The following is a 25004-nucleotide window of genomic DNA, read 5'->3' as shown; positions in this document are numbered from 1 at the left end:
AGAGAGAGAGAGAGAGAGAGAGAGAGAGTTTCCCTGATCTTTACCAATCAATCAATAAGATAACAGGAAATGGAAATGGAAGAATAAGTTCTACATATATATAAAGTTTGGGTTTTATTACAGAGCTGTAAGATCAGATAGCATCAGATATTAGCGCAGGGTCCCTCTGAGACACGACCTTAGGAGGAGCATACTGATGCCTCTGCTGACATAAGCCACACAGGAAGTTGAGCTTCAAAGATACATACAGTCAGCTGTAATCTGTCTGAGGTTCACACGGTCAGCAGCAAGACGACATGGAGGTCACGGCTCTCTGCATCAGACTGTGTGAGTACTGAGACTGTCTCACATTGTGCTGTCCTTAGGATTCTCAGGATAAACTGCAGATCAAGACTGTACTTAGAATCTCAGCTTATGAAATATGATGCATTTTACAGATGAAGAATTAAGCGTCTACTTCAATTGAGCTTTTGTCATTAAATTATTATTCAGATTTTTGAAACCAAGAGCTGCTGCTGAAGTTAGGAAAAGGTTATTTGTATTTGTATTTATATTTTAAAAAGCAAATATGTTTTTACATATACAGTATGTCTAATGTCCTATTCTCTTCCTCTGTGTCTACAGTAATAATTATTTGGATGCTGCTGTTGACGCAAGTTCAGGACAGTTGTTACGCTCAGAAAGCTTGTGAGTTTAAGTTTCGTCATTATCTTTAAACGTTATTCTTTTGCATTATTAAAGACAGAAGCTACATTTACGTGTAACATTTAACAGTTAGTTTTTGTTTACCTCCAAATCCTCATTTATTCCAGCGTAAGAGAGATTAAAAAGAAAGAAGAAACATTGAAAAAAGATTTCAACTTGTGCATTCAAATGCTTTGGCTTCCTTTGCCTATGTATGATGCATGAACTTAGATCAGATCCATGAAAATCAAATGAATGTTTTAACATGCCATCTTGTTCGTGTCAGACGCAGCTCTTCCTCATCTCGTTCCAGCCAGACTTCAGTACTTCGAATATGAATCCATCTCTTTTAACTGTGAGGGGTTGCATGGGTCTCTTGGATTGGGAGTGATGAGGAGGCTCCCAAGTGAAAGTGCCACATGTGGTAAAAACTGGGGATTTTCAAACGGGTCTCACTGCATCATCCGAAGTGTTTATGTTGAAGACAGTGGAGAATACTGGTGTGAGACTGGAGACGGTAAGAAGAGCGACACTGTCAACGTCACTGTTACAGGTAGGTTTACACTAACATTCATATGCACTTTTTGTATTATTTATTGACATACTTTCAAAAGTGTATTATGAGTTATTAGGACTCAAGCTTCTGCATATTTGGCCCTATGAAGCTTTCTCCAGCCAAGCTGCTTGAGAGCATGCATGTTCTATTAGCTGTAGCTATAGATATTGTCGGTCGAATTGTATGAAATTTTAAAAACATGTTTGGCTTCATCTAAATATACCATGCACCGATTCTGGTGAAGATTAGATAAAATATGTGCAAGAAGAATAAAAAAATGTCTTTACCAAAACCTACCACATGTTGGCCTTATTGAATACATCCTTTAATATGTTTAGCACATCTCTATGGGGCGCCTGTGTAGAAAGTTTGATTACTTTAGCATGTACAGCATTTGAGATTTGATCCATATATGCAACTCCCATTGACGGGCCTTCCAAAAATAAATAATACAGTGAAATATTGATATCTCAATCACTGTAACAGATATCAAAAAGAAAAGTAAAAGCCACAATGACACTAATGAGCTTTATGTGTGAAAATCTTGTGTCTATGTGCGGCCCGAAATGGACCTCTTGGAGCAATCACACAATTAGTGATCATCGATTATAGTTGTATACAGCTGTATCATAGTCACGTCATTCACAATAATAATAATACTGTATGTTGTTCAGCTGGTTCTGTAATCTTGGAGACTCCTGTCATTGTGATGGAGGGAGAAGCTGTGACTTTGCACTGCAAAAACAAGACAGCTTCCAACATCTCAGCTTCCTTCTATAAGAATGACCTCTTCATCAAGAACATCTCCACAGGAAATTTGATCATCCAAAGTGTTTCTAAGTGTGATGAAGGACTCTACAAGTGCAGAATCTCCGGAGCTGGAGAATCACCAGAGAGCTGGCTGTCTGTCAAAGGTGAGATACCAACACAAATAATTTGTTCAGCACATATGTGTCACATAAGCTGTCAAAGTTAGATGACATTTCAACATTAGCAGATCTGACTCAGACTCTTTTAAAGATTTTATTCATTGAATGGTTGTATGCTCTAACACCAGCAATGTTGTTCCAGAATATCACAAAGAGACTATCCCCCTCTGTTCCGACCAACTTCCTGTTCTCCTCTACCTGCTGATAAGGACTGTTGTCACAGTTTTATGGGTGGCTCTGCTGCTGTTGGTGTTGAGAAAACGTCACTATGAAAAATGAAGGTAAAAAATGAATGACCATCAACTTCCAACAGTCACTGCTGGAACAAGATCATTTGTTAAATATGTGCCAAAAGCTATACATAGAGCACATATAGCAAAACATTTGAAGTCCTGCAGGTTTATGAGCTCATAATTTCTATTATCTAGACTTTATTTCTTCAACACAAATACACAGTGACTGTAAAAATGTTGATTTATTTCCTTTGTAACCTTTGTAGTGGTAAAAATGTACAGTCAAACATCAAGACATTTCTTTTCTAATTTATACAGCTGATTTATCTGCACAGAAGAGATTCTGAACAAACCAAATAACAGCTTTACACATTGTCCATTTAAACCATGATTTGTTTCTGACATGATCATTTTTGTATATGCTTCTATGCAATGCTGATTCTAATTAATTTTACAGTTGTTTAACTCTCTTTTTGTAAGGACAGTTACTTCATTACATTATTTCTTGGTTGGCTTGTGTGTGTGTGTGGATTACTACATTTCTTAGTTGTCTGAGTGAGTATGTCAATGCCTTTGTAAGGCCTATGAGTAGATCCATAATGTGCTGTAGACACTGTATATCATGGGAAAAAGGTGAATGCAGGTCAAGATATTTGAAATGTTTTTAAACCACACAGTCTCTCTATCATCATATTTATTTTTGCTCTTTCGTTCTTTTTTTTAATGTGAGTGTTAAACCCCAACAACTACAGAATAACCACAGCGTCTCTACAGCTGTGTGAAAAGACGCTGTGGGTCTGTTGTAGGAAAGGCCGCTCACCCACAGAGAACTACGGTCACGTACTAGTGTTTCGATGCAACAGCTGCTGAGTCTTAAGACTTAAATATGTTGTCTGCAGCATGTCAGGGCAAAATGCATTGCGAGAAAAATCAAACAATACAGAGCTGTCACAGATGAACTCCATGCAGAAAATGCTCAAATAAAGAAAGTGTAAAAAAAAGGTTGTCTGTGTTTATTAATAGTTCATTAATGAGCCAAATGATTTGGTATATGTGAAATAACTAAGATTAAAGTGAAAGTGAAATCATTTTGTTAGTATTGATTTTCAAATATATCCTGTACTGACTCTGGACATACAGCATCAGACATTCATATATTTTCCATCTAATTTACAACAAATGTGTAAAATAAAAGTTATTATAAGTTATTATAATGTTCTTTTTACTGTCCTCTCCAAAACTTTTCTCCAAGCCAACTGTCTTCTTCTTCTTCTTCTTCTTCTTCTTCTTCTTCTTCTTCTTCTTCTTCATGTCTTTCGGGTCTGGTCCCACAGGACTGGTCCATCAATCAGGTCAGGTGGCCTGGCACACTTCCGTTTTGTTGAGTGAATTTGCAGCGTTTCTCTCTTGGAGTTGTTTTGGGGTTTTGTGTGTTTTTGGTATTTGCAGCATTTGTCTTTGACATTTGTTTTGTGGGTTTGTACGTTTTTGCTTCTGCTCCGTTTCTGTGATTGCAGCATGTTTCTGTTGTATTTATTTTATGTGTTTGTGTGTTTTTGTTTTTGCAGCATTCCCGTGTATGCTGCGTTGTGCCATTTGCGGCGTGTTTGTGGCGCGTCTGCAAGCACGTTTGCGGCGCGTTTGCGGTGCGTTTGCCCTTGTCGGCCACCGTACATGGGTCACGTGAGGCCAGTGGTGAGGTCTTCAGTATTTCAGTATCAGACGAACTGGCTGTAGACAGTTCATGTGCTAAAGACAATGCACTGGGTTAAAATACCTGGCTTGAACTGCAACTGACTATGAATCTGATTGCCATCGTGGTTCCTGCTTTTGTGGGCGTTACATGTAGTATAGAGGCTGGTTTCAAAATTGCAAACCTGGTAGGAGCACTAGACTACATTATCCACTATACTATATATATATATATATATTATAATATATATTAGGCTGAATGTCTGTATGACTTAATGGGATTTACTGCACAACTATGCTTGGATCAAACATCAATCATTTATCTATTTTTACTAACCAATTTTAAGTTAACACATTGAACAATTGGTTAACATAATGCTAATGGCCATTTATAGATACTAAATGTATTATCCTCAGAAATGGACTTCCATGATAGTCAAAAGTAATGTAGCTCATTGTTTGGGTTGATTACTCAGTAAAGAGCAGTTAACGCCAACATCAGTGTTGAAGACACGTCTGTTTGTTTCATGTAGAGAAGTGTATATAGCAGAATAGTTTATATTAAAAGGTAGAGCGTGGTGGGCGTCATGAAACCAACGTGTTCCTGCTGCACAGCTTCTCTAACTGAAGGGAATGCTTCACGTTATGTTCAGATACACAAGGAAATACTTGAATGATAATAAATCGTGCATATTAATTGTGAATACAATCATCAATCATAAAGAATTATTGTAGTGGCCAGTTTGTTCTGCCATCTAGTTTTTAGTTTTTAGTATAATATATATAGTATATATGTATATTTCCTTTGTAATGAAACTATTTGTAAATAGTACTCTGGAATCACACATCACTATCTCACAGTATGAACTAGTATAAATAACTTGATCTCACGCACACACACACACACACACACACACACACACACACACACACACACATTAATTCATTTTCTTTTTCATTGTGTCTATGAAATCAGCATTTTAACATAAAAATTAAAGCTGAGAATGAGCACACACGTGCGCGCCTCAGCTTAGAAATGTGTGTCCTCATTCTCTGTTTGTCATTATCTTTAATTTTACAACAGAATCAAATTAGTATTTAACATTAAACATGAAGTGAATGAATTTGGGCAGAGCTAACCTGGCTAACGTTAGCTATCATTCACATTAGTCTTCCCCTGAGATTTAGTTATAGTTATATACAGTAAAATGTCCTGTGGTAGTTCAGTTGTGAATAATGAAATCATAGCTGACAAATAGAAATACTCAGTGAAGTTGAGTAACTTACCTAAACACTCAGTCCATGCAGTTTCTGGAGACTTCTGCTCTACTGAGCATGTGCAAAGCCTCGCGCTGTTCACTCTGTAGTTCACCCCAAGAACACAAGTTCACTTCTCTCACGTGAGCTTAGTTTTATACCTCTTACATTACTGACCTGAGTTCACTCAACAGGATAGGGATAAATAAGTAAAGTACATTATAATATCACAATATTATATCACATTATATTCATATTATATCACAATAATAGAATCAGGTAACAATGTTAAAGAAAACTTTAATAAAAATAAAATGAACTGTGACACACACTGTAAAATACACAAATATATACACAGTCCAGAGATAAACAGATATATAATATAGAACAATTTTCCATCAAGAAATTAAGAAAATGCTTCAATGATCACATATAATAGTTATAAATCACAATATTACAAATATTTATAAAAAGATAGATAGATAGATAGATAGATAGATAGATAGATAGATAGATAGATAGATAGATAGATAGATAGATAGATAGATAGAAATTCAAGTATCCAGTAGCATACAAAACATACATTAAAATAAAATGTAAAATAAAATAGACATAATGTTTCTTATTGAGAATTGATTACTAATTACTATTATTACTAAAAATCCAACCTGTCATGTGAAAATGGTTTACTATCTTATTACTGATACACAAACATCTTTATCAGCACCAGAAAGTATTAAAACTTAGTTGTTGTCTACTGTTAATCTGAATGGTTCTCTGTTTCTGCTTTGACTGAATCTCCTCCAGTTGCTCATTGATTTTCTTCTTATGGTTCTTTACTTCCTCCGTCCTGTCCTGTCATTGTGTTTAACAAAACGGTTGTTTTTTTCTTTAGTATTGATGTTATCATTTGAAGTTGTTCATCTCCATGTTTTCTCTCCAGCAGCTGTTTTTTGGCCATTAATATGATCTCTTTCAGTTCACAGCATTGTTCACTTCCTGGCATCTTCTCCACTGACTGAAGCTTGTTCTCAATATCTTCAATGTTTTTCTCCATGTCCTTCGATTGCTGTTTGAGTTTATCTTCTTGGTTTTGCAGTTCCTTCCTTTGTTCCTTCAGTGTTTTAACCACGTTTTTCTGTTCTTCCTCTTTCTTCTGTTCTTCTGCCATGAGCTGCTCTCTCTCTCTGTTTCCAGTTTCAGCCTCATGGTGCAGCTTTGTGTCTGTGTGAATATATAATAATAATATAACAGGGAAGAGTGTTGAATTTAGTTTTAATTAATTTGTTTAAACTACACTAAATAATAAAAATGTTCTCCTATATGTTGATTTATCCATGAAACACTAACTTACTTTATTTGAAAAAAACAAGATTTTTTAAAGATGTATCCACCAGTGACATCTTGTGTTCTGTACTAACAGCCGTACTAACCTTTGGTTTGGTTTTCTCTCCATTTCCACAAAACAAAGGCAGCTGCAAGAATAAAAACGAGGATAGCAACCACTATAATGCCGACATGAGCAGCACAAGAAGATGTATCCACAAAGTAATCAGCTGAAATGATAGAACACAACAAAATAATAGTTACAGTATATAAAACTACAACTCAGCTGTTTGAAGCCTGGGGGGGGTCACCTGAAATCTGAATGTGTGTCTCTCTGATCTGGTTGATGTCCTTCTGTTGGACTCTACAGGTGAAGCTGTTGCTGTGTCTCTTCTCCACAGTCACTCTGCTGCTGACAGTATAGAGGTCATCAGGACCTCTGACTGTCTCTGTAGGTCCAGCAGAGAGGAGGTTTCCCTCACCGTCCAGCCAGACCACCTCAGGCTCTGGATACCAGCCTTTAGACTTACACTGTAGGACCATGCTGCTGCTGTTTAGTTTCGTCCCTGCAATGACCGGTGAGGAGACAGAACCTTGTGATGGAAGAGAGGAGAAATTGATTAATGAGACAACACATGACAATGCTGATAGAGAATCCACATAAATCTGCTTAATATTGACCCACAGACCTTAGACCTGGAGCTATACAACTGGACTCACTACAAAACAAATAATTTAGAAATATAACATCCAATACTTGTATTCACCCTAATGTTGATTGAATATGTTTATATATTTTAATCGGTGCTAAACTTCACCTGGAAGACAACATGAAGCCTCTTGTGTCCGATAACAACACACTTACATAGAATTTAACTTTTTTATTTTCACCTGTTTTTGCAGATGAAAGTCATTAAAGTTTTTTCCCTAACTCAGACTGGATGACCAGATTTTTTTTTCCAGCTTACAGTTTACATACAAACCATGTCAGATGTGAAAATGGTTACGTGTCATTATGGAGGGCAGTCACAATGTGTTTTGTATGTTTAGTTGGAGGACTTGTTGGGCAATGGTGCTGAAGACACATTTGATTGATTATAAAATGTGTGACAAAGGCTGGGACAGCCTAAAGAAGAACAATATTTCATTTATTTTTAAATGTAGAGAGAGAACACGGCTTCACTGCTTCACTGAACTTGATCACCAAATTCTTGGCTACACCCGAAAAATATAACCACAACTTGTCTGCCACCAGTATGCTGGCACAGTTGTGATTTTATTAATGTTTTCCTTTTATGCAACAGATGAGTTTATGTAGCACAAATTCCCAAAAGAGTTTCCAGGATGTCGGTGTTTGTTCTGAATGTGGCGACTAATAGCAGTGTAAAACAAAAGGCCTAATTCCATAACAATCCTAAAGTAAAGTTATGTAGGAACGATGCAAAAAATTAAATAAAAAAGATTTGCCCACTCACCAACAACCAGCTCAACAGCAGATTTTTTGTTTTGTGAGGGGAAGTAGCATCTGTACGTTCCATTATCAGAGAGTTTTCACTGCAGAGAGTCTCAGTGAAAGGTCCCCCTGCCTCAGATTCTCAATGGACAGCGACGTTCTTCCTTTGTAAGACGGGTTTTGGTTGACCAGAAAGTTTTTACCTTCATGCCACACGTGGACAAATCTGGGTTCCAGGTCAGGTCTCCCCCACTCCACACTTTTGGAAAAAACATCAGCTGCAGGTTCCAGGTGGCATGGCAAGGTGACGTCTTCACCAAGTAAAGTCACTATTGTTTGAGCTGGTCCAACCCCCAGAGACTGGCCTGGAAAGACACAGAACACATTTTAAAACCTGCAGTCAGAGTTAATAGATGTAATTTTAGTCAGATGTTAAATGACCATTCTCTCTTTATTTCTACTAGCTACTGGCTTCACCAGGTGCTGATGTTTGTGTGTGAGTTACCTCTACAGGAGTCAGCCAGTAGAAGGAGGATCACGGTGTGCTGGAAAACCAAAGCACTGGAGGAAGGCTGAGTTTCAAGCATCCTGGAGTTCTGGGGAAATAAAAAAACACCACATGGAATTATAAAAGATAGGTTATCAAAATGAAGCACCAGAATAATCAACCAGCATAATCAAATATATTATCAATAGAGAGGATAAACAATACTGCCTGGCTCTACAGTTTTGGTTATAAATGTTTTGTTTTTGTATTATTATAAAATCAGTGTGTGAATTAATCTGTACTTTACTATATGTATGTATGTAAGTGATCCATTTTTTTATTATATTTTTATTTCATTATATTCTATTCTAATATTAATTTATACATGTTATCGTGTGTAGCATGAAGGGACTACAGTTTAGATTTCATTGCTCAACCCTGTGTTGTAAAATGACAATTACTGAAACTTGATACCTCGATTGGCTTGTGACCTAGCTTTGTTAGATAAGGCACATAAGCAGGAACTAGTACACGAGCTAACCAAGCTACTTACCAGCTATCAGTGATATATTTCCTTTAAAAATACTGAACTTTAACTGTGCCAGTACTTTTTTAACCTCCGTAGCAGAAGTGCCTGTGAAACAATGAAACTTATGACATGTAATACATATGTGATTAAATAAAACACACAATATTAACAAGCCAAACTCACTATAAGACATACAGTAGTTTACAGGACTGCGGTAAGTACCGAAACGGCTTTTATCAACTGTGTAAATAACCAGTTTGCTTTGGCTCCACAGTATGAAATGACACATTTAAAAAGAAAAGATAGTGAAACCGTTAAAATTGAAATAAAAATATATTTATTCAACAAAACAAATCTGTTTCATGTCTGAGTCAGTTCTCTCCTGAGACTACAAAGCTGTAAGGGCCAATGTCTGTCAATAAAAAAAAATTCACTGTACTTCGACCCAGTTAATAAAGTGTCTCGCTTCTGGGCTGCAATAAAATAAATGCAGACAAAGTTGTATGTTACAAGTATAATATTAAGCTCTTCCCGTACCTGTTGAGCAGCACAAGGCTTCAGCTCACCTCCCAGCTCACAAATATTTCCACCCTGAGAACCTACAGGGTCTGTTCACGTTGCATTTCTTTCTGTCCAATGCATACGGAGCATGTCATGTGCAAGTATATTAACTCTTACCTTATGATCACATTTTTGAATCTGAATGCATGTCAATGCATGTTGATCTGTCATCAGTAATGAGTATATGTTTTGTGCATTATCATCATCGCTGAATCTGTCCATATTTGAAATAAATTATATTTTCACTGAAGAACAGATTCACAAAAAAATCCACAACTCGAGTTGGAAAATTGTTGAATTGCATATCCGTGTTTCATTGTTGAGTTGATTTCACTGGTGCATGATGGGATTAAACATGCCTGTTTCCTGATGTAATAGTATGTGATTAACTGTGGAAAGAAATATGAGCCGACAGCAGAACTGTAACTTCATCGTCCCTCTCTTTGAAAGAAAATAAAATCAAGCCACTGAGCGGCAGAGGGCAGAGTGGGGCTGTGTACACATGCTCTGATGTGACTGTGTGTGAGAGACAGAGAGGGGGTGTATGGACAGAAGTATGTTGACAGCTCTGTTACTTTTGGTCTGGGGTTGTTTTTTTCCTGGTATGAGTTTATGAGCATTATGAGTGAAATGTTAATGCTACAACAACATAACAACTGCCTGTGGAAGAACTTATTTTTATTGATTATATAGAACACACATACAGAAGGAAACAAACGACACAGGACATATATGATAGACCATATCTCCCTACCCCACAGGACTACTATCCAAAAGACTCCCATACCTGACTCTACAACTGACCAGTAGTAGCGTCTTTATGCTTCCAACAGCATGAACTAAAACATTTACATTATTTGGTTTTGCACCGTGTGACACTGCAACAGATTAGTCCATGTAGAAAATATCCAAATACTGGTGTCTCTGCAAGGAATGCAAGGTCTGCTCCCTTTTTCTGAGTTAATGACTTATCTCATTATCAAAAGATGCATTTCCAAAAAAAAATGGTATATTCTTATCTCAAAATGTATCATTGTTAATTAATAAAAACTGGGTAGAGTTGTTTCTCAAGTGAATGCAATATGCTTCCATACCAGCCAGCCATACCAACTGGCTCTTTATTACCAACCAATAAAGAGCATGGCTCAGAGCGTCCAGTGATCTCTGACAGCCTTGAAGAGATTTTAACTTAGACATTCCCATAGCATATGCAAACAAAGTGCCAGAACATCCCTGAGGGCAAAGCATGCAGTAAGATAATTAAATCAAAATAAATACTGGTCAGTCTGAAGGTTTGGTCCCGAAATGCATTTTAATTCTTTAAAAAGAGAGAGTCTTGTAGTTGTTGATATTTTGCTTTCCATTAAAATATCTCAACGTCATGGTGGCACTAAGGGAAATGTCAGGGGACGATAAATGCCTCAACCAACATTCATGGGAATTATGTGTTATGATAAATTGTTCTTAATATATGTAGCATATCAGTATTCATTCATTCATTCATTCATTCCCATAATGACTCAATGTTCAGATATAGATTTTTATTTAAAAAAAAGACATGTTTTATTCCATCATTAAATCATTTGTTCATTCACAATAAATTCACTGAAACCATTTTGAAACACAAGGTGTTATCTCTGACAGAGATACTTCATCTTTAAGAGGTTTCATACATCCAAAGAATTTCTATAAAACTGAGACCAGGCCTCTAATTGAAACCTGCATTTATTAGAGCCTCGCTTCTAACTGGGACCCTGGTTTCAATTCAAGTTTTATGGTATTTACAGTAAAATGAGGTTAATTTATTCCCACAGAGACACTGGTACTTATTAAACTCATCATTAACTCAGTGTAAATATACAGTATTTACAATGATAAAATTTATGTATGCTGTGTCACTTTCAAGTCAGTTTATGTACACACTAAAATTACATTGCATCATTTAGAAAAACAAGGTCAAAAGCACAAGACGATGTTAATACTCACAAGATGAAGTTTGTCACAATGTGACATATAATCAGACGCCTTTTGAAACTTAAAAAAAGGTTGTACAAGAGATGTAGAAAAATATAAATAGACAGAATTGAAATATTTTTGTAAACTGCAGTAAAATGGGACAGAAAGGGTAACATGAACAGAACATACATTTCCAAGTACTCCATCAGCCCTCAATTTGATGGATTCCTCTGAAATGAGCTATTATTGAAAGATTTTTTAATTATAAAAATATATATAAATGTACCTTTTGGAAATATTGGGGTGGACCTCTATTGATAGATTTACTGCAGAGAATGTGAAGAAGAATATGTTGTTTGCAACTATAATAAAATGAATCTGACTTTAACACAGTAGTCTTCTTTTTAAAATGATTATCATTTTGTCCTTGTATTGGATAGTGAAAGTGGAGAGATGACAGGAAACGAGAAAGACAGAGTTGAACCTCAGTTCTGGTCTAAGCCATAGAGGCACCGCACAGTTGACAGTTTATGGGGATATAACCCCGGTAATTATTGCGTCTTACAATGATTGAGAGGTAAACAGTAGAAATAAAGTAAACTACCAGGGACATTTTCTTAAATGTATTGCCTTGTTGAATTACTTTTGTTTGCCAGAAAAAGCTGTGTTTCTTCTGCTGTTGTCTCTGGTCTGGTCTTATTCAAATGAGCATAATGAGCACAATTCAAATGTTCATTAAGATAACCCATTCTGTGAACATTATGTGCAGATTAGAAATAAACATTTAAATACAGTGTAAATAAACGGCTGTTTATCCTTCTTCTCTCTCTGGTTGCTCTGTCTGAGGTTCCTCCTGAATCTCAGCCCTCTGATTCTCCTGCAGGTATTTATTAATCTGCTCCTTTAAGAGCTCTAGTTCATGTTTCCTTTCTGTTTTTTGACCAATCACCTTCTCTGTTTTCTGGAGCAGTTTTTCTGTGACCTTTAACAGATTTTTAGTTGCTTCTATTCTCTTCCCCAGTTCTTCTATCATATTCATATAATTCGTTTTTTTCTCTTCAGTATATGCCTCCTTCAACAATCTCTTAACTAAAACAAGCTGTTTATTCATACAACCAGAGAGTAGGTTAAGTTCAGATTTGTGTTTGTCCAGTGCCTCCTTATATTCTGTCAGTGAATCAACTGCCTGTACTACATCCTTACATTCTTCTTCATTCCTTTGTAATGCTTCACTAAGTTTCTTCTTCTTCTTTTCTAAACACTCATTTTTCTTCTCTTCTGTCATATGCTGCTCTCCGTCTCTTTCCCCTTCCATCAGGGACTGGAGTTCAGCATCGTTGTTACATGTGATCTTCTTTTCTCCCGGTTCAGCTTCATCCTCACGATGATTTTTATTTTCTGTATAAATGCAGAAACAACAACTGTGTTAAATTTTAAGTTCAAACCTGGGAACAATTTCACAAAGCAACATTAAAGTGTAGCCACCTCACTTAACCTTACGTCATTGTAACCAGATAAACAAGCAAGGTATAGCTCATTTTGTTTAGATTTACTGTTCAAAACATAAGAAAGACCCACATTCTGACCAATAAGCTGTGAGGATCCCAGTGTGGACAAAATACTGCATTCACATTTAGGGACAAGTACAACACCTGAGCGTGAGATCCTTACAGACCAGCTTTGACAGTCTGTCAGTCTGTCTGTACTGGAAATACAGAACATGTTCACAGTCCACTGAAATGAAGCTCCAAGTTGAACATTTGTGAAACATTTCAGTCACACACTCATGTAGGGTCAAAGGAGACCTTTAAACATGAACTCGTTCTTTTGAAGTGTTTAACTGGACTTTCATTGTGATGGGTCCCTTATTGTCACCTTTATTCGGTCACAACTTGATACAACTTGATGACCCGCGATGTCAAGGTGATAAAACTCCTGGCACGGCGTTACTCTCTCTCTTGGACCTCGGCCCAGCCCGCCGTCGACGCACGACAAAGGATTATAGCACGGCACAAGAGCTTTTTCCAATGATCTCTGGCCAGCATCACATCTGCAGCTTTAAAGAGAAAGTCTGCCAGCTGACTTTACCGGAGCAACGCAACGTTAACACCGAGTCGTTAACTCTGCAGAGCAACGAACGAAACGCCTTTCCATCACACAGCAGACACTGTTTGGACTTCAGAACCACAATTCTGATCAGCCTGGCTCACAGGACCACCAGCTGACCCATGCAGCACCCGCAACTCTTCTTCATCTTCATTGGACCGTCGGTAACGTACTGGGCATAGACAGATAACTTAACAGAGTTAACGGCTAAACAAGAGCTGTTTAATTACTGTTAATGTTACTGATGTGTTTATTCAGGGTTATTGTTGTTATTGTATTGTGATGTTGTTCTGATTAACGCAGGTTACTGTAGTAACTGTAGTCTCTGAGACAGTGCTAAGGTGATGTGATGATTTTCCTGTTTGCATTTATTATTCCTTTAATAAATGTTTGTGTTTGTAAATGCTGGCCTATTTAGTTTCGTATAAGAGTGACTGATACCAACCTCTTCTATGCAGAACTCCAATGCCTTCCACTTTAATTATTAAAATGATTTTGGTTGTAATTATTAATCTGATTTCTGAACTAATAGTTTGTAAAGTGTCTTTTTATGAGACTGATCAATCAATTATCGGCTACCGTTTCCCTTATTTAAGGGTGATGCCCTGAGGATCTTTAATATTAATTAAAGTCATTTTCTATTATCTTTTGATAATTCTAAACTTTGATAACCATTAACTGATTAAACTAATACAGTTAAACCACTGTAACACCCTACCAAGTTGTGCCCTACACTCATCAAACAAGTAATTTGTCAAACACATTTCTGTTATCTGCAATACTCCCCTCTACCTCAACAGCACAAACAGCATGACTATTAAAGGTTAAACATTATATGATTATTCAATATAATAGTAAATTTATTTTGTAACTGCCTGACTCAATATTTCTGAATCTTTTTACTGCTGCAATGAATTTATCAGCAGGAATCCATCAGTTCATTGTATTTTATTAAATAGGTTGCCCTGGACTGCCCTGAAATGTGGGATTATATTGTTGTATATTATACTGTATTGTGTATATTTAGCTGTTGGTTGTGAAGTTTTAAAGAAGTTGAATGCATTTTGTGACTTACCAATTTTGTCAAGTTTTTGTTTCCAAAAAGCAAAGACCAGAACGAGAACGAGAACACACAAAAAGCAAACAGCAAGGTTGATGCCGATGCGAACAGCAGAACTCGATGGGACAATGAAAAAATCATCTGAAATCATAAAACGCAGAACAACAGGTTAGTTATATTGTTTCTGTTTGTCCTGTGCATTGTTTGCTGAACGTCAAGGATGCAGGTATATTATCTAATATGAGCCTGTTGAGAGGAATAAAGAGATTCTGTGCTGCAGAATATAAGGACGTCTTTTCTTGAGACTGTGATGGACATTACTGGACAAGTATTTTGTTTTCCGTCTGTTAACCTAAAGTAACTGAATGCTCCCACAATGCACCACAGGAGAAAAGTCAAACTACTTTCTTTGACATCAGCAACTGATGGTTCTCAGTGTATGATATGGTGCAGGGCTGATAATTAGCAAATAATTAACAAAATCTATGTTTACCTGGAACAATAATCTCCACTTGTCTGGTCTGGTTGGTCTTCTTCTGTTGGACTCTACAGGTGAAGATGTTGCTGTGTCTCTTCTCCACAGTCACTCTGCTGCTGACAGTATAGAGGTCATCAGGACCTCTGACTGTCTCTGTAGGTCCAGCAGAGAGGAGGTTTCCCTCACCGTCCAGCCAGACCACCTCAGGCTCTGGATACCAGCCTTTAGACTCACAGATGAACAATAATCCAGTGCTGATTCTGGAAATCCTCATAACAGGTGAGGAGACAGAACCTGTAGACGAGGGAGAAGACACTCTTACAACTGTTCTAATTAAAATTTCCACAAAAATTAAATCCATGACTCCAAATATGAGATACAGTATATGGACATTGAAGGGTAGCTGTGACAGACCTTCATCATCATGTGAATTTATGAAAAAATACCAAAGTATGGTCTAGACCTGCTCTATTTGAAAAGTCTCTTGAGATAACTTTTGTTATGATGGCTCTTTACTAATAAAACTGAATTGAATTGAATTGAATGTGGTTAATGCTGTGTGTGGTTTAGGCAAGAAACTGCTTGGTTTAGCGGTTTCCTGGGTGAATGTCCTGGTGTGTTTGACCTAAACATTCCACCCTGACCTCCTTTCTATCCATACTTTGACACTCCTTGAACTACATCACCTTACTTCCTCCTTTGCTCCCGTCATACTTACTACAGTCACTTGAGGTCGCCTCATAACAATAAATGTTTCACAATAAGCTCCTTCCACAAACAATCTATGTGGTAATTGTTCTGGTGAAGACAGGCTGGAAATAGCTATCTACTGGGTAGACTACAAGCTGTCAGAAATGAAGGAATAATGACTACGAGTAAGACTAATGTCTTTCCTTATGCTCTTATTGTTTATATATTTTTTGGAAACATTTAGAAAACCATGGTATGTTGAACCGCCATGTCTCTACAGTAGCCCAGAACAGACTATGTTGTTGGACTACAAAATCCAAGCACATTTTTTTCAACCACCGTAGTTTCTTCTCTGGTGGTTAAAAAGAGGGACTTGCAATCTGCAACCACTAGATGCCACTAAACCTAACTTACACACTGGTCCTTAAAGAGTTAATTTTTTTTAACAAATAAATAGACCTGCAATAGTTAGAACAGTGTACAGCAGTTCTTTCACTTATATTATGCTTAGGCAAATGAAACCAAACATTTTAGTTACAGTTAACTAAAAAGCTGAAGTTCATTGGAGGTATGTGCTGGCACCAAAGCTCCAGCAACATCTACATCTACTTCAAAGAGTTAAACCAACATCCACATTGGGTGGTTCTTTGCTTTTGTGTCTTTCATTACAAGCACATCACATACATCTAGATCATCCCTGGATGATTATAGATTGGACCATGGATTAATGCCCACTTACCTACATAAAGCTCAACCACAGATTTTGTTTCCTGAGGAGGAATGATACATTTGTAGGTTCCCTCATCAGACAGTTTCACTTTGGAGAGTTTCAGTGAAAGGTCTCCACACTTCAGTTTGTTGATGGACACTGACGTTCTCCCCACATATGACGGATTCTGGTCAATCAGGAATTCTACACCGCCTCGTCTCAAATGGACAAATCTGGGCTTCAGATCAGTTCGTGCCCACTCTGTAGTCATAGAAACAGCATCCACGGCAGGTTCCAGTTGACATGGCAAAATGATGTCATCACCAGCCATTGCTACCAATGTCTGAGGTTGGGCAATCATCTGAGTCTGACCTGAGGAAAGGGAGGACTGTGTTTAACTCCTGCTCAAGCTTTTGGATCATTTACCATCATTCACCATCTTTCCCACAGGATTTAGTGTATATACTTAGATTATACTGAATATTCATCTAGTGTTGACATCAAGTTCAGCTTTCTGTATGTTCAATACATTGGTTAATGACCAAATACCTGCAAAACTAATGACATTCCTATCAGCCATAGCTGTACCTAGTGTTTACTGCTAATCAGGAAATTTTAACATCTTAATCTTAATCTTAAAATCTGCATGTTTCATTGTCATCCTAGGCATGTCAGAATGCTTAAATTAGCATTCGGCTTAAAGCACCGCTGTGACTAAGTGCATTCTTACTGGGCCGCTAGCATAGGTTTGCCTTGTATTTATTCATATCAAATCTAATACAAAGACCTTATAATTATGCTTGTGTGTAACTTACCACCACAACAGTGTGTTAGGAGAATCAAGACAACAGTGTGACGCAAAACCAAAGCCCTGCGGTCACTTAGCAGAGGATCAAAGGATCGTCCGTTCTTCGGGTCAATCATTCTGGAATTGATAGAATATAAATAAATAAAGTGCAAATCACAGGAGGCGGAGCTAACTTGGAAACCATTCAACCTTTCGGACATAAACCCTTTACTCAGCAGTCTTAGAGAACTAAAGGCAGTGAAATTACCCAAAAGAGTCAGAATTTCAAAGATCATGGTTGCATTTTTTGTTAATTTAATACTCACATATTTTACTCGAAAAAAACATAGTTAAAGTCAAGTTGGTACAAATCAGTCGATCAGAATAAAAACAGCCTTATAAATGTTTCAGTTAATTTTAAAAAGTGTATGTGTTCTATTTACCTCTCACTTATTTATTTGTACTCATTGGCACACAAAAAGAATGTGTACAAATCTGTTTTAGTAAATAAGTTTTGGCTCTCCGTTATGCATCTTCAGTGTTATCTGTTGTCTATTAATGTTACACCAGACAACTGCCCCACCTCCAGTTTCCTTTGCGTGTCTGTTATTTTTGTGTCCATGTTCATGTACAAACAAGATTCTGGTTGTTAAAAAAAAAAGCACACTTTCAGTTTCATACTCATACTGCTGTTCCCTGTTAATCTTTAACTAAGAAAACTTCAGTGAAGTCCTGGTTAAAAAGTAACCACATGTTGAGTGTAATAACTGACATTTTCATGCAAAGAAAAAAGACTTGAGTGACAGGATTGTAACTGTCACTTCTTAAATACATCTTGAAGATTTTAATAATCAGCGCAGCACTCTTTTCAAAAAAATAATTATTGTGCACCATGATCTATAATCAAACTGTGCTAAAGTCACCAATACAAAAAAACCTTTGAGCCAACTTCGATGACAGATTGGCTTATACCCTACAAACATGCTATAATGTGTTTTTACCAGCTAAGGGTTTGGTAACATTTTATTAAACTATGGTAATAAAACTAAGGTATTAAAAGCAAAAAGCCTACATACCTGTTGTTTGAGTCAAAGAGTCGGCTAACCACCAAGGAAAGTAGGCTCCACGGTTAAAGTCCACAAATCTTGTGAGAGGACACATGATTTGATCCCTCCCACATGATAACAGCTAATCTGTGTTGACTTTATAATTTATTTCCATCTAATACAGGTTGCATTAGAGTTTTGACTGCAGGTGTACATTACATGTATTTGCTTTCAAAGCTGTAAAAAATACTTTTGTGTTCAGTACTACCTGAAACAGATTTTTACTTCTTCTATCGCAACATGCCAACAATAACACTATTAACATGTTTAACAAGTAATTCTGCACGAAAGTTTGTAAGGTTTTCTAGCACCAGCTATAAAAGGCTGTAGTTAGTTTTCTCAGTGCAGCTCTGTCACACAGAGAAAGTTAGAGCTGTCCTCAGAACACCTTCAGTCCCCAGAAATAAACTGCACAAGAAGAGGAAGTGCACACCTACATTGTTCTGTATCTTAACCCTCACTCAGTCCCATGCTCAGACAGTCGGCAGCAAGACAACATGGAGATCACAGCTCTCTGCATCAGACTGTGTGAGTACTGAGTCTGTCTTTACATTAATGATTTTTAGCCATCAGAAGTGAATTTAGATGAAAGAGTATCAATGTCTGATTTGCAGATCTCTTGTCTCTCCAGTGATAAAGGTACCGGTATTGTTGCTGCCTGCACAAATTCAGCCCATCTTCTCTCATAAAGCTGGTAAGTCTGTGTTTTCAAAGCGTAAAAAGTATGAAAAACAAGTTACATTCTGCTATATGCTATTTCTATTTACTAAAATGGTATCATTTGAAGAAAAAAACATTTCTGTCTATTTTTTCCTTTCTCAGATTCATCTTTCCCTCATATTGTTCCGTCCAGACTGCAGTTCTTTGAATACGAGTCTTTCTTTCTAAACTGTGAGGGTCTTTTTAATGATTTGAGCGAATGGAGAGTGATGAAGAATATCAAGGGAACTGATACTATATGTAACAATAATTTGGAGGCAAAAATTCCCTGCAACATTACAACCAGCTTTTCAGCAGACAGTGGAACATACTGGTGTGAAGCTGAAGGAAAGAAGAGCAGCACCGTCAGCATCCTAGTGACAGGTATGTTCAACACAAAGCAACTTACCAAAAAACATTGAATATCTCATATGTATATCAGTTTATTCAAAGAAAACAATAAATACCATTAAAATATTTCTGAACCTCCACTATCCATCAGCTGGTCCTGTGATCCTGGAGAGTCCTGCTCCTGTGATGGAGGGAGAGGCTGTCACTCTGCGCTGCAGAAACAAGGAGAAGTCCAACCTTGAAGCTGGCTTCTATAAAGATGGCGTCTTCATCAGGAACAGTTCAGGAGAAATGTCCATTGACAGTGTTTCCAGGTCTGATGAAGGACTCTACAGGTGCAAATTCTTTGGAGTTGGAGAATCAGCAGAGAGCTGGCTGGCTGTCAGAGGTAAGACTCATGCAGTGACTGTTTTCTGATCTTCCACTTCTATCACTGAAGCCATCTTAAACTACTTGGTTAATATGGTGATAATTAAAGCAAATGCGTGCCAACGCAATTGTCCCTGGAGTCGAGACCAGTCATGTTGTCTCATTCGATATGCATCAGTTAATGTTTGTAACACATACAGGATGTATCATGCAGACAAAGGGGAGGAAAATGTCAAAGCAGTCATGGGGTGAGATTGTGGGGAGTAAATGTAACTGAACTGCTACTTTTCTTTTAACTTTGTCCCATGTCTGGGTCTGCCTTTGAAGCTGCCTTTGAAATCTTTGCATTAAGTCCTTATTTCAAGACTCAATACATTATGACTAGTGAACAAGTCCTGTCCCTGTCCAGAGGTATCTCCCCAATGCATCTGACTTGCAGACAACACCGGTGTATCCTTTTGGTTTCAGGATTCCTTAATGCAAAAGTCACTTTAGTTTAGGAGTGGAGTGATGCTATAAATCCTCTGTAACATTTGGGAGGAAGGAGAAGGTTCAGCCTACCAGCCAGACCTCTAACAGACTCACTTAAGCAGGCGGAATCCTTCAAAGGAAGGACCCAGAAAGAAGAAGTCTTGAAGGTCAGACTTTGAATCATGACCATCTGCATTTCTAACGTCCTGGATCCATACCATACAAAAAAATCTAAGAGGAAGATTTGTTAAAATATTTCAATTCAATACATTCATCCGGTCACACTTATTACGTCCTTTACAACAGCAACATGATTGATAACCTGCTTTTTCTATCACCAAAACTGCTTAGTAAATTACTTTTAACACAAAATATTTTCTAACTACAACTGTTTATCAGCTGCTCCTGTGATCCTGGAGAGTCCTGCTCTTCCTGTGATGGAGGGAGATCCTGTGACTCTGCGCTGTCGGAAGAAGTCCTCCAATCTCACAGCTGATTTCTATAAAGATGGCTTCCTCATCGGGAACAGCTCTACAGGAGAGATGATCATCCATAATGTTTCCAAGTCTGATGAAGGACTCTACAAGTGCAGAATCTCTGGAGCTGGAGAATCAGCAGAGAACCGTCTGGCTGTCAAAGGTGAGAGATAACAGTGTGGCCAATTTTTACACACATCATTAAGTTAAGTCTTTTAATAATGTACTAAATGACTCTGTGAAATGGGCGGATCCAAGTCACACACATAAAGATAACAAACTGGACTCCGGGTCCAGATGTCACATTTAGTTGTTGTAGCCTCAGTAGCACTCTCTCAGAGGGTTTCTTTCACTTGTCTTTATGGGAAAAAAATGTAATGTGCTCATTGAGCAAAACTGAACCTCTTACCCTGGGTAGGAACAGTGGAACATCTAGAAGGTAAAGATAATTTTTTTTTTTTATTTGTATTTTTTTTTTTTGGGGGGGGGATTGTTTTGTTTTTTTATTGCACATGCTTAGTGTTGTTTTTTTTCCAGCATACTATGAAGAGACTCTTCCTGAACGTCACTCCCTTCCTGTCTTCCTCCTGCTTTGGACAGTTGTCCCTCTTTTACTTGTGGCCTTTCTGCTGTTGGGAGTGGGACTTTTCTATATGAAGCACAGAGGTATAAAACATTCAAATACTTGACTGAGTGACTAAAAGCATGTTTTAAGAATGCTACTCAATAAACAATTGTCTTAATATTCCATGATGTGTAAAGTTTTGCATCCATCCATAGAAACTTGGAAAACTGATGCCAAGGAGCATTGATGCGGATATAGTGGCACTTAATGGAGTCATCCTGTTAACACACTTTATTTTGTTTTTGTTTTATTTGGGCAGGTACCTCGACCTCTCAATCCTCCTTTCCAACATCCTCTCGTCTACAAACAGGTAAACCATGGTAGATGGTTGATATTTTGGCAAGAGGGATAAAACGTTTAATTTGACTACTAAGCTGATTAAGGTAGAGTGCAGGACTTCAACATATGTTGTGTAAATACTTCTTCCGATACGTTTACTGTGGTGACCTTCACACTCTTAAGTGCCAGTATTGATGCATGTTATCATCAACTAGCAATGCAGGTGTTTTAAACCAAAAAGGGTGTACCAATGCTTCAGTGACACAGACCTTGTACGTCCTAATAATAGATTTCCAACACCAAGCCACAAGCCAAAAAGTCTTTATCTCATAGTTCACCCATTGTACTGAGCTGGTTTATTGTCTATTTACTCGGTGGAGCCACCATCAACCTGGCACACTGGCCGAACTACGGGAGGTAACTCCAGAGTTGTCTGAGAATTGCTAAGCTTGTCTATTTTTTAGCCAATGGTTATATTAGCATTATTGTTGAAATAAGGACTCATTCATTATTAGTTAAACTGTGGGTTTTGTATTAAGCAAATAAAAACTACTTGGTTAGGATTAGGAAAAGGAAAAGGATTTGCCAAATGTACATGTTGTACATGTACTGTTATTTTGATATAGTACAAGTGCATGGTGTCTGTGGAGGAAATATATGCTGTTGTCACAATACCCTGAAAGGCACAAGGTAACTAAAAGTGCCATCTGTACATTTTTGTTTTGTATGCAGAGAGCAGTGAAGCTGGATCACAACAGGCAACATATGCTGTCGTCACAATGTCCAGAGGGGCAAAAGGTAACTAACTTGTCAGACAAACACAATGTCCTACCTGTAATACATTTTTTGATTTTTATGTTTTTTTTTGCAGAGACCAATGTGGCTGGATCACAACAGGCAACATATGCTGTCATCACAGTGCCCAGAAAGGCAAACGGTAATTAACTTGTCAAACACAATGCCCTACCTTTAAGACATTTTTTGATTTTTATGTTTTTTTTTGCAGAGACCAATGTGGCTGAATCTCAACAGGCAACATATGCTGCTGTCACTAAACCAAGGAAGGTCAAAGGTAATTCAATTGACACTGAAAACCCCAGAAATACACATTGCAGGTTAATTTTTGAAGCAGTGGTTGTGTATAGAAAATGACTTTGATGTCACAAATTGAACCACTGAATTACTAAAATGACATTTGTGACATATTCCTAAAAGGTTACTTTAGGTTGCATTTTTGTGTCTTATTCAGGTGCTTTGACAGTTGGAGATAATTTTAACTTCTATTTTAGCACCTCACAGAAAAACCACACGAGAAACCCACAAACAGAAACAAGTAGAGGGGCCCTCAGTTCACCGTGTAGCAGCGCCTGTGTTGGCTGAATTAATAGTGGGGGAATTCGCATCAGAGCCAAGTAGCAAACCTCCAGAGCAAATACATGACAATATACCCTTCACAATTGTTTAAATCAGACAAATATTGGAATAAAGTCCTAAACAACTTTGCATTGTGGGCATTGTGTGCATAGAAATGTTTAAAAAACCTATTCAGAGAAAGCCAAATGGGGCCAATAATTTAGCCCTGGGGTACCCCAAATGTCAGATCTCCACTTGAATCGATAAAATGTTTCGTCTGTCTGTCTCAGCCTTTTAGTAACTGATGCTCTGTGTCTCCATCAGATAAGAATGAACCCTTGACTTCACCTGTTTACCACACTCTGAGCATGGGTAAGACCATGTATGAAAAGTTAACACTCAAATAAACTCCATGGACGTCAGTGTGATTCTTACTTTGGAATCCAAAAGAAATCTCTGTTTTGTTTCTTTTATGTACCGATGCACTTTTAACAGATCACATTTAATAATTTGAAAACAATTCTGTTTTTAATTAATTAATTATTATTTGTATATCCTGTGTGTCTTACAGTTCACTGAGAGCAGACGTCGCTGAAGGATAGAGGAGAGACTGCCTGTATGTCAAGACTTTTTAACATTTTATCATCTCTATTGCAGAGTAATGGTTATGTTCCTCTTTTGTTTGTAAAAAATAAATTAAAATATGTTTTCATTTATAACGATGTATTAAATGTTATGTGAAAATGGCCTGGAAAGTCATTGAGCAAAGTATTTTTAAAAGTAGGCCAACATTGTTCTCATGACCATCAGCTCATCGTCTCACTCTGAGCCTCAGTGTTTATTTCCATTATAGCTGAAACCGCTTTGTTCTGTCTGCTCCGCTTGTTCACACATCTGAAGACGCTGTTTGCAAAAAACGGAGCTGCTGCAGTTTTTAAAATACACTCACTGTGGTCAATGACTAACATGATGCTGTTACATCAGAGTGAAACTGTGTGACTGCTGTCAGTGTACGCGTCCTATATTTATAAATAACCAATGACTGTCATCAACTTTCAATGTTGTATGAACTTTGTGAACACAGAATATTTATGTATGCTGCATACAAGTTCATAACCAATATTGTGTGAAAACTATGAACCCAATGCAGCTGTTACAGCACACTGGAATTAAATGTGAGGTTGTGCATAAAAGAGTTGAATTTGTATTTTTGTTTGTTTTGTAATTTTTTACTTCTACATTTCCAGTTTAATCAATACATTTCAATTTACCACACATACACAGAGGTATATCTTTATTCCCTTTGGTATGTTTAATTTTCCTGTAGTCACACTCAGTCAGAAGTTGTGATGGTATAGTTAATCATGTGAAATGGCTCATTTCAAACCAGTGATGATTAACTGGTAAATGAAAATACGCCATGTATTGGGACTAGCCAGGTAGCTCACTGCTGCCCCCCAAAGGCCTAACATTGTTTGGGTCGATTCTCACCACCTCTGTTGTAGAGACTGTGAGAGTCTGACTCCAGTAAAACAATGTATATTGGGCTAGCAGTGTGAACCTCTCATAACTTTCCAAATAAATAAATTTTACATAAATCTCTTCAAAAGCTTCCAGTGAGCTAACACACACCGAATCTTAATTAGCATTATTGGTAACCCCTGTGTTTACTCTACTATTTCAGGTAAAAACAAATGCTGCTGTGAAAACCACTGTGGGACCACTAACATGCAGATGTTTAGCAAGTAATGTCATGGTTGTCATCTTACAAACTAAATTCAG

General features: G+C 37.4%; 3 protein-coding genes and 1 pseudogene across 7 annotated transcripts; 2 read left to right on the top strand and 2 right to left on the bottom strand.

Annotated features, from left to right (window-relative positions):
* Window positions 1-136: 136 nt before the first annotated feature.
* LOC127360712 (putative high affinity immunoglobulin gamma Fc receptor IB) lies at window positions 137-3507 on the top strand. Of its 4 annotated transcripts, none has more exons than XM_051395192.1 (5): window positions 137-327; window positions 625-687; window positions 998-1237; window positions 1915-2154; window positions 2312-3507. In XM_051395192.1, the coding sequence occupies exons 1-5, from the start codon at window positions 297-299 to the stop codon at window positions 2446-2448; spliced, it is 711 nt and encodes a 236-aa protein (XP_051251152.1). In that variant the 5' UTR covers window positions 137-296; the 3' UTR covers window positions 2449-3507. The 4 variants fall into 4 exon arrangements, with proteins under 4 accessions (XP_051251152.1, XP_051251151.1, XP_051251153.1 ...); XM_051395191.1 differs by having other exon boundaries at window positions 977-1237; XM_051395193.1 differs by having other exon boundaries at window positions 971-1237; window positions 2053-2154.
* A 2492-nt stretch (window positions 3508-5999) lies between these two features.
* Window positions 6000-8717, bottom strand: LOC127360689 (butyrophilin subfamily 3 member A2-like; annotated as a pseudogene).
* Window positions 8718-11233: 2516 nt separating this feature from the next.
* On the bottom strand, window positions 11234-18872 carry LOC127360695 (butyrophilin subfamily 3 member A2-like). Its single transcript, XM_051395164.1, has 6 exons — window positions 18570-18872; window positions 17522-17631; window positions 16737-17078; window positions 15323-15601; window positions 14845-14970; window positions 11234-13061 (listed from the first exon to the last, which is right to left on the bottom strand). The coding sequence occupies exons 2-6, from the start codon at window positions 17628-17630 to the stop codon at window positions 12475-12477; spliced, it is 1443 nt and encodes a 480-aa protein (XP_051251124.1). The 5' UTR covers window position 17631; window positions 18570-18872; the 3' UTR covers window positions 11234-12474.
* Window positions 18873-18906: 34 nt separating this feature from the next.
* Window positions 18907-24427, top strand: LOC127360698 (sialoadhesin-like). Of its 2 annotated transcripts, none has more exons than XM_051395167.1 (12): window positions 18907-19127; window positions 19214-19293; window positions 19422-19682; window positions 19801-20037; window positions 20889-21128; window positions 21503-21631; window positions 21850-21900; window positions 22602-22667; window positions 22741-22806; window positions 22876-22941; window positions 23547-23594; window positions 23794-24427. In XM_051395167.1, the coding sequence occupies exons 1-12, from the start codon at window positions 19069-19071 to the stop codon at window positions 23799-23801; spliced, it is 1311 nt and encodes a 436-aa protein (XP_051251127.1). In that variant the 5' UTR covers window positions 18907-19068; the 3' UTR covers window positions 23802-24427. The 2 variants fall into 2 exon arrangements, with proteins under 2 accessions (XP_051251127.1, XP_051251128.1); XM_051395168.1 differs by having other exon boundaries at window positions 19092-19127; window positions 19231-19293.
* The last annotated feature ends 577 nt before the right edge of the window (window positions 24428-25004 follow it).

Source organism: Dicentrarchus labrax, unplaced genomic scaffold, assembly GCF_905237075.1.
Source record: "Dicentrarchus labrax unplaced genomic scaffold, dlabrax2021, whole genome shotgun sequence".
Lineage (NCBI taxonomy): Eukaryota > Metazoa > Chordata > Actinopteri > Moronidae > Dicentrarchus > Dicentrarchus labrax.
Note: the sequence above shows the minus strand (reverse complement) of the source record. Positions and strands in the feature narration are given on the sequence as shown.

What these genes read in the sequence shown, in the direction of transcription:
- LOC127360695 (XM_051395164.1), bottom strand. Translation starts at nt 17,630, where the DNA reads ATGATTGACCCGAAGAACGGACGATCCTTTGATCCTCTGCTAAGTGAC. An exon ending in CCTAACACACTGTTGTGGTG is followed by an intron (nt 17,079 to 17,521) that starts GTAAGTTACACA and finishes CCCTTTCCTCAG; the next exon opens with GTCAGACTCAGATGATTGCC. An exon ending in AGTGGAGATTATTGTTCCAG is followed by an intron (nt 14,971 to 15,322) that starts GTAAACATAGAT and finishes TTATGATTTCAG; the next exon opens with ATGATTTTTTCATTGTCCCA.
- LOC127360698 (XM_051395167.1), top strand. Translation starts at nt 19,069, where the DNA reads ATGCTCAGACAGTCGGCAGCAAGACAACATGGAGATCACAGCTCTCTG. An exon ending in GAGCTGGCTGGCTGTCAGAG is followed by an intron (nt 20,038 to 20,888) that starts GTAAGACTCATG and finishes ACTGTTTATCAG; the next exon opens with CTGCTCCTGTGATCCTGGAG. An exon ending in TTTCTATATGAAGCACAGAG is followed by an intron (nt 21,632 to 21,849) that starts GTATAAAACATT and finishes TTATTTGGGCAG; the next exon opens with GTACCTCGACCTCTCAATCC.
- LOC127360712 (XM_051395190.1), top strand. Translation starts at nt 297, where the DNA reads ATGGAGGTCACGGCTCTCTGCATCAGACTGT. An exon ending in TTGTTACGCTCAGAAAGCTT is followed by an intron (nt 688 to 970) that starts GTGAGTTTAAGT and finishes TGTTCGTGTCAG; the next exon opens with ACGCAGCTCTTCCTCATCTC. An exon ending in TGTCAACGTCACTGTTACAG is followed by an intron (nt 1,238 to 1,914) that starts GTAGGTTTACAC and finishes TATGTTGTTCAG; the next exon opens with CTGGTTCTGTAATCTTGGAG.